We start from the raw sequence: 14428 nt of genomic DNA on the forward strand, positions 1-14428 counted from the left end.
AATTAGATTTCAAAAGAAACAAGGAATGAACAGGTATCCTAATGCTTTTGCCATATTCTGTACCTAATATTTGTACGCAGAATGCATGTGAGTAAGATGAATAGTCATACGCTCCTGTCTTCTGGATCAACCACCCCTACCCAGAAGACCAATGGCTCAAAGACCCCTACAGAAACCCCACCCACTGAAGCCCCACCCCAGACTGCACCTGGAGAAGGGACCATCTCCAGCATCAGAAGCAAATTTATGAACGAGCTTCACAAAGTCCCATGTAAGAAAAAGCATGCTATGCCTCTTTCTCTCATTCTTTCTATCTTTCTCTTTTGCACTTGCACACAGATGGACTACACTCTGTAATAATAGAACTACAAAATGCTCCTATATAGCCAGAGGAGCTGATAAGATCAGCAGTGAGTGCAGAAACAAGGAGAACCTGGTGAGTAGGCATGCCAGACTGTCTTGGAGTGACTCAGAATGGCAGAAGGTAATTTTCAGTGACAAGTCCTGCCTTTGTCTTGGTAGAGATGACCAAGGATCAGCCCCAGGATTAATGGTTTACTGTCATGAGTCACATGTTCAGAGGGTCTGGTATCATGGTGTGTCTAATGTTGTATGTTGTCACATCACCTTTTATCTTAATTTCAGGCACTTTTACCACCCAGAGTTACAATAATAAGGTCCTGCAACCAGTGGCCCTACCTTTTATGAACACACACAGGTGTGGTATTTTAACAGGACAATGCTTATCCACATACCTTAAAGACACATATACTATGCCACGGCCAGACACAGCAGAATCTGGGGGGGGTGGTGTGAATGTTCAAGCTGCATGAAACAGATTATTGCAGAACACCATTAGAAACCTTTACAGCTTAATGCAGAAACATCTGGCATGTTGCGCAACACAGACATTTCACACTCTGTATGTATGGCACAAACAAATATGATCAAGAGTTGCCCATATCAATTTAATTCTTAATAATGTATTGTTCCAGGTTATCTTTATGTTCATTCCAAGTACCATTGCAATACTACACTACTGCAACTATTTTTGCTTCCATTTTTTTTGACAATGAGTGTATATACAACTGTGTAATTTGATTCTCTGTGTTACAGTGCCGTCTTGGGCAGTGGCTGCGCTGGGATTCATCATTGTCATTCTTATGCTCAGCTGCTGCTTCTGCATATGTAGGAAATTTGTGTTTAAGAAGAAAAAAGAAAAAAAGAGCAAAGAGAAGAGCGGAAAAGATGGTATCAGCATGTTGACTGTGAAAGAGGACAGCTTTGGCCAGGTCATGTATTATTATTATTATTATTATTTTTGTGAACACTGCGCACACAGGTCACTTAGATCATGCAGATCAGTTTCTTTAGTGTTAACTAAAGACTAAATGTGTTTTTCAGACTTTGAATTCTGACACTGACACTAAAGCAGAGAACAAAGAGGAGGGGCCTAAAGAGGAACAAAAGCTAGGAAAACTACAGTTCAGTCTCGACTACCACTTCACTGATGGATCAGTATGAATATAAATATCAGATTATTTTTCTGTATTATGTTTGTTCAAAGAAATATGCTTAGAAAAATATATTTTTCACTCATGGCATTTTATTCTTTTAAATGTCTGTCTCAGCTTATAGTAGGTATCATCCAGGCAGAAGACCTTGCAGCAATGGACATGAGTGGCACGTCCGACCCATACGTCAAGCTCTACCTCCTTCCAGACAAGAAAAAAAAGTTTGAGACTAAAGTCCACCGAAAGACCCTTAACCCCACTTTCAACGAGCACTTCACTTTTAAGGTGCGATTTTGTAATCTGCAAAATAATTACTCTGCGTTAATGATTTATTGACAGTAGCAAGACACGAAACAGCAGAGCCAAGCACTAAAGTTGGACAGACCTGACTCATCAATATACTGTTAAGTATATGCCAAACAGGCATAACATTAAAACCACCTACGTACATAGGCCCTGCTTATACTGTCAAAACAGCTCTGTCCCATTGAGGCATGGACTCCTTTGGGCACCCATGCACTGTTGTCTACTGTTGTTTAGAGAGCTTCCCTTGCTAGGCACTGGCCATTGTATACTGTGAACACCCCTAAATACCTGCCTGATATTTTCCGGTCTAGTACAATTATAAAAATGTTTATGATGATGATTTTATTGCTCTGCAGGTGCCATACTCAGAGTTGGGTGGGAAGACCCTAGTCATGACAGTTTACGACTTTGACCGTTTCTCCAAGCATGACGCCATCGGGGATGTGAGGGTCCAGATGAATAAAGTTGATTTCAGTCAAGTGACTGAGGAATGGAGAGTACTACAGAAGGCTGAGAAGGAGGAGGTAAAAAAAAAAAAAAAAGACAGAGGGAAAAGGGTGACATTTATTTTTTGAATAACTTAACGTAACAAGCTCTAAATACTGTTGTACATTTGGTAAAATTGTGGGCCAAATCCATCTATTTCCTTTGGAAGTCTAATGTTTACTTGTGCTTTGTCCTCTGCAGCAGGAGAAGTTGGGGGATATTTGTCTGTCCTTACGTTACGTCCCAACTGCTGGCAAGCTAACGGTTGTTGTTCTGGAGGCCAAAAACCTCAAGAAAATGGATGTGGGTGGACTTTCAGGTAGGCAAAGTTAGGATATTTCATAGTATGTCCAGAAATGCATTTAAAGAATTAAACCCACAAAACGTCAGTAATTTTCTCTGGAGAAAATTATGAATGACATACTATGAAATGTCCTAACTTTAGAATGAGATGAGATGATGTGTAGCATCCACACATGAGGCCATCAAGGTTACTCGGACCATTAGCTAGAAAATGCCTAAAGGCTTTTGGACATATGGGGCCAGTTTCCTGAACAGGGATTAAGTCTAGTCCAGGACCATACCAGGCTGTTGTCTGTTAGCAACACGACTACCCTGCTCCAACCCAGAGGAACCCAACTGCTGTGCCTGTTAGCATCAACACTAACCTGCTCCAACTCTGCTGAGCATGGGCTTTTAGCACAGTGACTGTCTTGCTCCCAGCTTCCAAATGGTGCATTGCATCAAGATGCTGCTATATTAATGTTTAAAATGACAGATACATGACTTTTAGACATTCTTTTATAAAAGCACCTCTGTTCCTCAGACCCATATGTTAAGATCCACCTGATGCAGAACGGCAAGAGGCTGAAGAAGAAGAAAACCACAATTAAGAAGCACACCCTGAACCCATATTATAATGAATCATTTAGCTTTGAAGTTCCATCTGAACAAATTCAGGTACTATTTTCTTACACTTACAAGCTTTTATTTATTTAGAGAAATATTATGAAGATTAATTATAGATTAATCAGTATTTCTGTCTCGTAGCAAATAGTACATTAACGCAGGTCACAAGAATAAATAGTTAAAGTTGGTCAAAAAGTTAGAGAGTCCTTGCTCTGATGGTAATTAACCCGTTTGTTCTCTTTCTCTACAGAAGGTGCAGGTTGTAGTGACAGTGCTGGATTACGATAAGATTGGCAAAAATGACGCAATAGGGAAGGTTTTTATGGGACTGCACAGCTCAGGGACTGAACAACGTCACTGGGCAGACATGTTGGCCAATCCAAGAAGACCTATCGCTCAGTGGCATGCCCTTAAACCAGAGGAAGATGTGGATGCAGAGCTTTCTAAGAAATGAAGGTGTAATTATGTGTACCACTATTCATATAAAGCCCTTATATCAGACATATTCAACCTCACAATACCGCCACCACTATTATAATGTTCTATGTTCCAATGGGTAAAATTGGTTATAAACTTTAAAATTTTCTACTTTTAGTGTTATCTATTTAATTATGTGCCCTGTATGATGCAGAGAAGGTGATTAAATGCTCCGGTTCAAACCTGATTAAAGTTTCTTTAATTGTTTTCCTTTAGTACAGAGATAGAAACACAAGAAGTGCCTTCAAGCTCTAAACAGACAGAGATGTAATGCACCACGCTTCCTTACAACAGCAGGAAGACAAACAGAAAAATGTTCAAACAAGAAATAAATATGTAAGTTATGATAGCCATATTTATTTTGTAGTACCTATACAAGTGCATTGCATAGAGGTTGGTTGATAGATGAGAAAATAACACTGACAGAAACCTGAGAATACATAGATAATACACAGATTTCTAAATGCTATTTTCTTGGCTATTACCCCAAAATCCAACCTAATCCAGTACATTTCCTCAAAAACACTCAATTCTGTTCATTTGTTTTGAAGTTAGATTATCATCTTTAGCATCAGAGGTCTCTTAACTCTCCACAGAAACCTCGGTGTAGCAGATATTTCTTCTACAGTTTGATGTTTTCAAAATAATTACTGAAACCATTAGTAGAAAATGAATTTCAGTACATTACAGTTTTAGAATGTGTCTCCCAAATATATAAGCTACAATAAACAGAATACACAATATGTGAAAGGAGGGTCAAATCTACAATAAGATCTAACCACTGATCAGATCTCTTGTAGACATTACTTATTATAAAGGAAAATAAAATGAAAGAATAAATGCTACTCTTTAGAAATAATATGCTATAGTATAGACAAAGCACTTTATATGTGCAAATTGTATACTCCCTTGAAGGTCTGTGTCTCTTTTCAGCCATCCTATAAGTAGTGCTTGAGAAGGGGACAAAACAGTAACTGCATCTGCAGAGTTGCAAAAAACAACTATTCTGTTGACATAAAACAGCAATAATCCATACGGTTACAAAGAATCACTCTTTGCTGCATTTAGAATTAGTGCTTTAAAAAGCACCAGTCTGAGAAACTCCTTGACTGAGACAGTCAATCAAAAAAAAGGAGGTGCCACATTGGGGAAGCATATAAATCAAAAGGCACTGAAAATAAACCTGAATTCAGTGAGCTATAACTACACCATTTACCCTAAATATCAGAATCAATAATAAATTCATACTTTCATATATTTATGATTAAGCTGGTATATTATGCCACTTTCATAAAATAATCATAACTGAGGCCCCTTGTACACCTTCTGATATTTAAAAAAAAAAAAAAGCAGCGCTGCCTGGCTACTTTAGGTCCACAGCATGCAGTTAACCCTGCAATGTGTCAGGACAGCCAGGCTGTTCTGCCTTTTATACTGTAAAAGTGCAGAAAATACCTTCAGATTACTGTGTAAACATGTTGCGTTCAGTAACGTTACAGGATGCTCTCACGAGATGTGGCTGTATTTGAAGAGATGTTGGCTGGATCCACATCGCTGAGAGAGGATTGCCTACTCCATGTATGTAGGTCTAACAGCACCTGGTTAAGTTTGTCCATCCAGTTGGCACGTTCCTCTCGATTATCTGCTGAGAACCAGGTCCTTCACAGAGAAAATATATATGCGAAATCAATAAGGACAAAATTTTATTATATAAACATATTAATCAAAGCCTTAACTGGCCTGGGAAGCAATCAAGTGTGCAGGGCACCACAAAACATCTTACTTGGTCAAGACGTGACCATCTTGTTGCAGGGTCTTGACGTTCACTAGTTCAAACGTATTAGGTCGTGCACAGGAGTCTCTCTCCACAGGCTTCACACAGTCAAACCCGCACAGAGATATGCTACCCTCTGCAGGCTGAGAGAACAGTGTAAAGCAAAACATGAACAGAAGAAAAAGCAAAAAGACAAAGCACACACGTCTGAAATATGAACAAAGCACAGAATAATACTACATTATATAATAGTGCAATTTTATTTTATAATATGACTGAAAAGTCCTAACCTTGTCACCCATCTCATTGGGGTGGTTCCAGTAGAAGAAGAATCCTCCCTCAAGCTTAAAGAAGAGTCGCTGCCAAGCTCCAAACCCACTCACATCCTCAAACATGGTCTATATGACAAGAGTATAAAAGACTTGTTAGAAACAACAAAACATTGTGTTCATGCAAAAATTAGGAACTCTAGAGCTGATGTTGGGGAGCACCGGTTTAAGATTTTATTATCGATCAAATTATTTTTATTTATTCCTCTTATACACACCAGAAAGCCTTGGTGCTGAACATTGGAGTGGCTTTCACTGTGCAGCCTCAGGTAGACATGGCCCTCCAGTGGAGACAGGAAGGGAACCTACAACAGATACAGAAAATCATTAGAAAATGAGTCTCCTCAAAAAGAAACATTCAGATATTATTATTTATTAAGAGGAAAAGGCCAGTTTGCCCAGAAACAGTTACATCCAGAATGTTGTTTAAAGTAGTCTTTTGTATAGCTACAAGCTATGCATAAAAAAGTCACATGTATGCAGAAACCCAAATCACAAGTTTGAGAAAACGAAACACTGTGCAAAAAGGAGAAGGTGAAAGTGAGACAGGGTGAAACCTTTTCCTGAAACTCATCTCCAAGGAGTCGCCTGATTTTGCCCTCAAACTTCATCTGAGGAGAAGGAAACATATAGAAGGAAAGAGGAGCCATAGTTACATTACCAGAGACCCCACCACTGTGCAACACACCCAACATGAACCTGAAAATGGTTAACAAATAAATTAATATATAAATAACCTTGTCTAGTGTGAACTTGCTCTGCCCCAGGGAAGCCAGGGTGATCTTGTGGGAGCCAACTAAACAGAAGTTACTGGTCCGACGAGGGCCCAGAGCAGGCAGAGCGCTAGCTGTGGTTAAAATGAGGGGAAGAAAGGTAAACATAAGAAACAGTTACATGTTATACAGGCACAATAAGGTGTGGTGGTCTGCATGGCAGTAAAGAGTGCGAGACCGGATACTTACAGTTCAAACCCTGGTTGGATTTCTGTGGGGGAAATAAGTAAAATGCTGATGAGCATCTCAAATCTAACCATTAAAATAAAATAATTAAAATCAAAATTACATGCATGAAAAATTAGACAAATACCGTAATTGTGCTCAGCAGCTTCCTTGGTGTCACCTATTCACACACAAAAAAAAAAGAAACAATGAAGATCACCACAGAAAGAATCTTCATTATCTATGTGAATCTGTACTTACTCGTGATTTTGTGGAGCTGCGCTGCTGCTGCAGATTAGCAGTGAGGGTATTCCCCACATTATTAGACTACAAAGAGAGAAGTGAAAAATTAACTTACTGTTCAGACATATAAAAAAATTTTAAATGAGAGAAAATGTCTGCTTACCAGGCTGTAGACTTCTACATCAATTTCAAAGCTGGATCGAATGTCCTGTCTACAACATACAACAAATACATAAAATAAAATAAAATAAATAAAAATCTCTATATTTTAAACCTAATCTGCTTTCAGACAAACATCTATGTATAGACTGGTATGGAATTTTAAAATTCACACATTAGTCAATGAAAGGGGGCTGAACAATAAAGTTGAATTTATATATAGTCATTTAAACAGTTGAATTCCCATCCACCATCAAGATCTCACCATCATATGATACAACTAGCTCTGGGACTATGAAAGCTAGCCTATGTATTCTCTGGGACATGTAAAGCACATGTATGTTTTTCAAACTCCTGCTACTATAATGTCCCTGGACAATACAAAGTGCTTGGAGGAGAATACTGGTCTGATCTGTTAGAACTGAGCCATCCTACCCATCCAAAGAGTGTGATGCACTTATTGTCTCCTGGACATTCAACCCTTTTATGGCTATGGTATACCCAGAATTTCAGTGACATTTGATAACACCATTAACTTTAGTAATTGTTTTAAATAAACGACAAGAATCCTTGGACTCACAAGGTGATAGAAGTGGGAAATGTGATGGTATCACCATTTTCAGCATCAGCTGCAGTAGCCAGTGGGGTAGCCACAATGTTATAGGAGCCATAACGGATCAGGATGAAAAAGTAGTGTGTAGGACGTCCTACAGAAAGACATTATAAACGTTAAGCACAAGGACTATACTATAGACACAATAACTGTCTAAAAAAATAGCAGCATTCCACCTGACTTTGCATAATTCACCTGTTCGGGCAGAGCACACAAACTCCACTTTCAGAGGCAGCTGGACACTGCTAATGCTGACGGTGCCCCTGCACGGTTGCAGAGAGCCAGCGTTAGAGTTTAATTCTGCTCCTTTACCCTCTCGCAGTCTGCTGATCTCAGCCAGGAGTGCAGTATGCTTCTCACCTGAAACAAGAGCAACATTTATTAACAGAACACAAAACCCAGATCAGAAACGTCCTACTGACAAGATATTATGCACTGCTCACTGGAAACAAGCAGGAGTTTCTCAGCTTCTGCTTCTTGCAAGGAACCTTTGCCATGTTCTTCATCACTGCAACAGCTCAGAGCCTGTAGTGTCTGGTTAATTACAGTCTGCAGTTTAGCAGCCTCCTCACTCAGAGCCTGTAATATAAAACAAAAATACCATAGTGAAAGTGTGTATGAAGTATGTATAAAAATAATCAAAGTATTTAAAGCTTATGATGACAAACCTTGATAGTCTCTTTAGTGTTGATGGCTGGCTTGATGTAAGACTTATCAGGAGCCTGTCTCTGCACCCCAGAAGTCATACTCTCAGAGGGAAGATTACTGTTCTTTTGCTGAGATCGGTATGCATCAATGCTGTTTTCAATAAACATACAAACAATTAATAACAATAAGGATGCATTTTGTTGAATTCAATTATTACTTTGGCTGTTCTGGGTTGGACTTTACCACAAAGTCTATTTTTGCTCCTTGGCTCACTGTGTAGGGAGGATATGATATGCTAATAGGGGGGCTAAAGCCAGGACAGCTTATAGGCCACTTTCCTGGCAGGTGTAGTTATGTTTCCTCACTACAGTAAATACAAATCATGGGGACTGAGGCAATAATTTTACAGGATTTTACACAAATACAACCAAATGTTACTCAATATGTACCAAATGTTAGTAGTAGAAGTAGTATTGGAAGCATTCCAAGATTGGTTTGAGTGAATAATCTTTTATAGTAGATGGTATACGGTGTTGGCATCTGTCCTGGCAGTACAGTTTGCAGTCCAGTAATACATGCCTAATAAAAAAGGGGACTGGTGTCAACCATTTGTGTCCAATTCGACATCTAGTGTATATGACCTGATCCTATCTGTTTTCGAATTTCCTGGTCATTCTCCTCTTGTATATTAAGGTTAATCTCGTAGTCTATTCGTGGTTTGTCTGTCCCATTTGGACAGCCATCTGTTTATTATGTAAGCAACCAAAAATGGTCTAGCATCAGTTGGCGGGGTCTTGCACACTAGGGCTTTATATGAAGTCATATCAATTTCAGCATGTAACAATTTTCAAATAATACCTGTATAAAGGTGGAGCACTGTTAACTGAAGTCATCTCCTCTGAAGAAGTACTTTGCACTGTCGGAGGTGGCAAAGGGGTCGTCATCCTCTAAATATCAAAAAGAAAAGTAAGGGGTGTGAATTGATCCAGTTTACATGGGTCAAACATTTTACTTTACATTAAATAAATGTATTTGTGGGTAAGGAACAATGGCAGTTACATAACCTTACCAATGGTGTAACAGCAGCCTCCACAGATTTACTGAGAGGAGAGAGGATGCAAGAGGGTGGTAGAGTTAAGAAGTCTTCTTCATTACACATGTGTGTGCTTTCTTCTGTTTCTTCTGAATGACCGCAGACCATTTCTTCATCAAGTTTATCTCCTTCACTGGATATTATACCCTTCCCATTTAACCCTTCAGCATGGAGAGATGTTTCTTCTGATTCTTCTTCTATGCATACGCTGTTCCCTTCAGAGACAGAAGCCAGAGATTTGTCATTGACCTCTTTAGTTTCACTTGATCCTGTGTCAGTTTTCTCTTGCTTTTTAGGCTCTGGAAGGCTGTGTTCCTTCTCTTTCTCCTCTTCCTCTTCTTTGTCAGCTTCTTGCAAGACATCTTCAAACATCTTGTCGATTAAGGTGGAGGTGCTCATTTCTTCATTGGTGTGGGTTGCAGATTCTTAATTAAATGAATGACAAGGTGTGTTCAAGAGTGTTTTGAATATTATTTTTAAAATTTTTAATTCAGTTATTATTCTGCAGGATTTGATAAAACAGTAGGTGCATACCCTACCATTAGATTTACCTGATGATCGCAAGTCTCCAGCAACAGCTGATGTGTCACTGAAGCTGTCTCCCACCACTTCATTCACACCACTGAAGCTTATGCAGCATACAGCCTCTTTTGAGTCAATGCCTGAGTCATCCTGGCAAGTAAACACAGAGATAATGTATCATCTCATTCCCGATGCTAAATATAAAAGGTGATGCATTCAGTTAGAGCAGAAAATAAGTAAATTAAATAATAATACAAAATAAATTAAACTATTGTTGTGACACTGACACAGTTAAAGACCTCTACATTTGGTAGAGTTAGGTGGCTAAACATGTGATACCCAGAAGAACAAAAATAAAGGATCCAAAACACCCAGTGCACAAAAGCACAGTGTCAGATTTACGCTCACATTCCGAAACTGTAAAGAAGGCCAAGGCATTTTTTTGGATCTCTGGCAAGCACAAGCAGAGGTCGTTGGCAAAATTGCATAATTCATGATACATAATCTAAACTTCAAGTCACACAGAAACTAAATGAGAACTTACACTGTAAATTAAGGAAAATGTTAGCCTAAATATTCTAGAAAGGACAACTTACCTCAGCAAGCGAAGAGTCAGACAAGCTCCTCTTGAGCCACATGTTCTCAGTGAGAGGCTGAACTTTCAATAACTTCAGTTCATCATCTCTAGCCTTAACAGATTTTACACATAGTAAGTCAGCCTTGCAACTTAATATTATTTAAGGGCATGTGGTAATTGTGAAGTTATCTCCTCAGTTAACATCTTTAGACAATTAAAACTGGTTGTTTTATTTTTGAAGAACACAAAACCCCACCTGGCGGATACGTGATGCCTCCTTTGTACTGGGAGTCACAGTCGCATTGAGCTGCTGCTGCATATTGTGCACTAAGTTGGAGAGTGTGCGTGCAGAGGGCGTGGAAAGGACTGGGCTGCTCTCCGGTGTGGGAGTCTTAAAGCGCTCCAAACGAGAGTTAAATTCACCATCACCTTAAAACAAACAGCAAATATATAGAGAACGTTTTATAGGTGTTATTTTGTGTTGTTTTGTCTTTCAACATCTCTAAAATGCTTTTGTGTCCTAATTCACAACTGCTCTAAAGCCATGTGCAAGGTTTTCCCACAAGTTTATTTTTTTAAAGCAACATCTGTGCAGAATCCAAATGTAGAATATTGCAGACTTTAAACACTATAAACTCTCACCAATGTGACAAACATCTCGGAGTATGCTGGTGGAGGGACTATCTGTCCCCGGGTCTGACATACAGCGCTGGACCTGTGAAGCCCCACCTTTTCACACAAAAATAAACTCTTATTTTTTAATTACAGTTGTGACACATACACTGTCAGAACCTAACAAGAAAAACAAATGAAGGTGTGTTGTACAAGATTTCTCTCACCATCTCGTCTCTGTGTGAGCTGCTGTACTCTAAGACGAACAGAGGCTAAAGCGGGAGTGTCTGGCTTCACCTCTAACTCAAATCGGCGTGATCTTGAAGGAGATCCTGCCAGTGGTTTCTGATTTTCTACTCCATCTGCAGCCAAGCGCCTCCTCTTCAGCACGCTTTCAAGCTCTGTAATATTGACACAAACACTTAATAATACAGTATTCTTAAATAACATGAATCATTTTGCAAAATGTGACTACAGTGCTTAAATTTTAACTGATTTAAAAAAATGTATGCAAAAACTTTCAAAAATCATATAGCCGGAAATGATATAGCAGACATGCCTTGCAGTGTCAAATACACCTACCATTAGGGACGGACACATTTTCTTCCAGTGGATCTCTCTGTCTTTTTTGGTTTTGGTCTGGCTGACCGTTCTTTTCCATTTTCTTACTGGAAACAAGCAGAAGAACGATCAGGTTTCTAGGACTTTTCCTTTTCCAATATCTTCCATTAATTCCGTGCATGACAACATGCACACAATAAGTGTATTAAAAGCTTATCTATGTATGTTGGTTTTGAACACATGGACACAAATGTAGGAACCTGTAATTTTATATTTTTCCATGACAAAAAAAAAACTCTTTTTTTCCAAGTTTATATATATATATATATATATATATATATATATATATATTTAGTATAAATAATATTTAGTAAATTTTTGCTATCCTGCTGTGTCATTGTATTGTATGCTAAAAAAATAAAAAAGTATATGATAATAATAAAAATATTCTTGAAAGCAGTTCATTTTGTATTTGTTTCGCTCTTTACTAAGTATGCTTTATTTTATTTGCAGTTTACGTGCAAGCATTAAATACTCTGCATTTTTAATCATCTTTATTTTTCTTCCATTTTTCATTTTGTTACACTATTATTACTATTATTATTTTACACAAAATAAGGATCTTGGTAAGTTACTGTTTTCAAAATGAACAAACATTTATAGATTTTAGTTTTTACTGCATGTATGGAACTGTTATATTGTTTATACTTAATAAAAAAAATCTTATTTGTTGCAGTAGTATATTCTTGAAATTAAAAAAAATACTTTTTACTTTTATCCCTGTTTGTTTATTCACATATTTTTCATCATTGTATTAGTTGTGTTTTATGTTTAAAAAGTAAACTAATAAATCAGGCAGCACCACAAACATGTATATTGTGTCTTAACTAACAACTAGGGGTAGGCAATATGGCCCTAAAATAAAATCATAATATTTCATGGTATTTTTGCGATAATCATACTTTTGGCGATATGACAAAACACTGAATTAAAAACATATATATTTCAAGAATACACTACCGCAACAAAATGAAAATTATATTTTATTATTGCATACGATATAATATGGCACACCCCTAACTGAGATATTAAAAAAATTCAAGCATTTTATTACATTACATTACATTTGGCAGACGCTTTTGTCCAAAGCGACTTACAATAGTCAAGTACAATGTAAAATAAGTTTAAAGGTAAAAACAACTTTGGATAGGGATAAAGGAGGTCAAAGGGGAATAATAGGATAGAGGAGTGAAGGAGGATTATTGACACTGTCAATAATCCAGAATGTCATGATACTAATAATACCCTCCAAACATATCCATATATCCAGGACTGAAGCAAAATGAATGATATTTTAGGGTCTCGTTCACAATATTTATAAATGTTGGCGATGTTATTGAGTATGATACGATATGGCACACCCCTACTAGCAACTATTCCAAAACCACCAGGCTAAAGAACTCCTTCTTCCCCACTGCTACCAGACTTTTGAACCTACCTCAGAAATAACCATTCACATTACTCTCTACACGTTTACATGCTAGGACATTTCTCAGAGGCACATGCTCACTTTACTTTGCAAAATTTTATAATTGCACTACTGAACCTTTTGCACTTTTTTCATATTCCACTGCTGTAGATAACATGTACTTACTTGTAAATAATATCCATACCCCATTACTGTTTTCATGTATATATTTCCATCATGGATGTAAATTTAACACCAATTTAATATTTATATTTTGTTAGTTTATTCTTTCTTTATTGTATATTTTCTATTTTTATCTTTATGCGGCATACTTGGCGAGGGGCAAAGAAAGAATTTCATTGTACGAGGTAACTTGTTTCTTACTGTGCACATGACAATGAACTCTTTGAATCTTGAATCTCTACCTCATGAAGACACTAAGAAAATATCAGGAGTGTGCAGATCTGTCCTCAAAGATAAATGTGGAAGAATCTAATGTATAAAATAATTCTTGTGTAACACGTCTTGTATACATAATAACCCATGTGTTCCTAAATAGCTTTAATACAGTCTTAAATATTAAGTTTACAATTTGAAAAAAATCATAAAAAGAAAGAAAAGTGAGTGAATGAGAAGATGTGTGTCTAAAACTAAAAACCTGTACTGTAACCTATAGCTAGACAGGTTATACATATAAATATAGACAAACAAATTAAACCAGCTTGAAGCTCCAAATAACCCGTGTATTGGTTTTATATAGTTTAGTTACAAATATAAATGAATATTAACGCTTTAATTTCAGTTAATTTTCCCAAAATAGCTTACAGTGCTGTCAACTGTCCGCCAGATTTGTCAGTTACTCCGCTGGGAGTGTTTACCTGCGCTTAGCTAACAGGCTAACAGGCTAGCTAAGCTATCTAAACAACAGACTTTTAGACATATGAGCGTTACAGACAGCACAATATGAACCTACACAGAATGTATTAGTGTTAACAGTAGCTTTACTGAAGCCTGGTAAAGAGTAAAGCGAGTTTATCCGCTTCTTACCTCAGTAAAATCAGCGTCTGTTTTCACGAAGCTCCTTCAAACTTTTGAATTTCAGCGCCTTTAGTGCATGCGCAGTGCGCAGCGCTGCAGCCACACCAAAGAGTCTGTTAGAGAGGAGACTGCCCACTGTCTTTTCTTACCGGGATAGAAAC

The 14428-nt window shown here is 37.7% G+C and overlaps 2 protein-coding genes across 3 annotated transcripts; one reads left to right on the plus strand and one right to left on the minus strand.

Moving 5' to 3' along the window:
* Positions 1–53: 53 nt before the first annotated feature.
* Positions 54–3862, plus strand: syt1b (synaptotagmin Ib). The gene is made up of 8 exons (XM_049483575.1): positions 54–271; positions 1117–1292; positions 1405–1518; positions 1632–1799; positions 2177–2344; positions 2508–2625; positions 3133–3266; positions 3466–3862. Exons 1-8 carry the CDS (start codon positions 82–84, stop codon positions 3667–3669), a joined length of 1272 nt encoding a protein of 423 aa, XP_049339532.1. The 5' UTR covers positions 54–81; the 3' UTR covers positions 3670–3862.
* A 12-nt stretch (positions 3863–3874) lies between these two features.
* si:dkey-30c15.10 (uncharacterized protein LOC559353 homolog) lies at positions 3875–14384 on the minus strand. 2 transcript variants are annotated; one of them, XM_007244083.4, is made up of 23 exons: positions 14277–14384; positions 11783–11868; positions 11428–11601; positions 11231–11317; positions 10845–11017; positions 10608–10700; positions 10041–10161; positions 9466–9914; positions 9255–9343; positions 8417–8546; positions 8192–8327; positions 7944–8108; positions 7716–7842; positions 7140–7188; positions 6995–7060; positions 6882–6914; positions 6758–6779; positions 6533–6642; positions 6353–6406; positions 6014–6100; positions 5757–5864; positions 5476–5609; positions 3875–5351 (listed from the first exon to the last, which is right to left on the minus strand). In XM_007244083.4, the coding sequence occupies exons 2-23, from the start codon at positions 11859–11861 to the stop codon at positions 5186–5188; spliced, it is 2652 nt and encodes an 883-aa protein (XP_007244145.3). In that variant the 5' UTR covers positions 11862–11868; positions 14277–14384; the 3' UTR covers positions 3875–5185. The 2 variants fall into 2 exon arrangements, with proteins under 2 accessions (XP_007244145.3, XP_007244146.3); XM_007244084.4 differs by lacking the exon at positions 6353–6406.
* Between the last annotated feature and the right edge of the window lie 44 nt (positions 14385–14428).

This window comes from Astyanax mexicanus, chromosome 9, assembly GCF_023375975.1.
Source record: "Astyanax mexicanus isolate ESR-SI-001 chromosome 9, AstMex3_surface, whole genome shotgun sequence".
Taxonomy (NCBI): Eukaryota; Metazoa; Chordata; class Actinopteri; order Characiformes; family Acestrorhamphidae; genus Astyanax; species Astyanax mexicanus.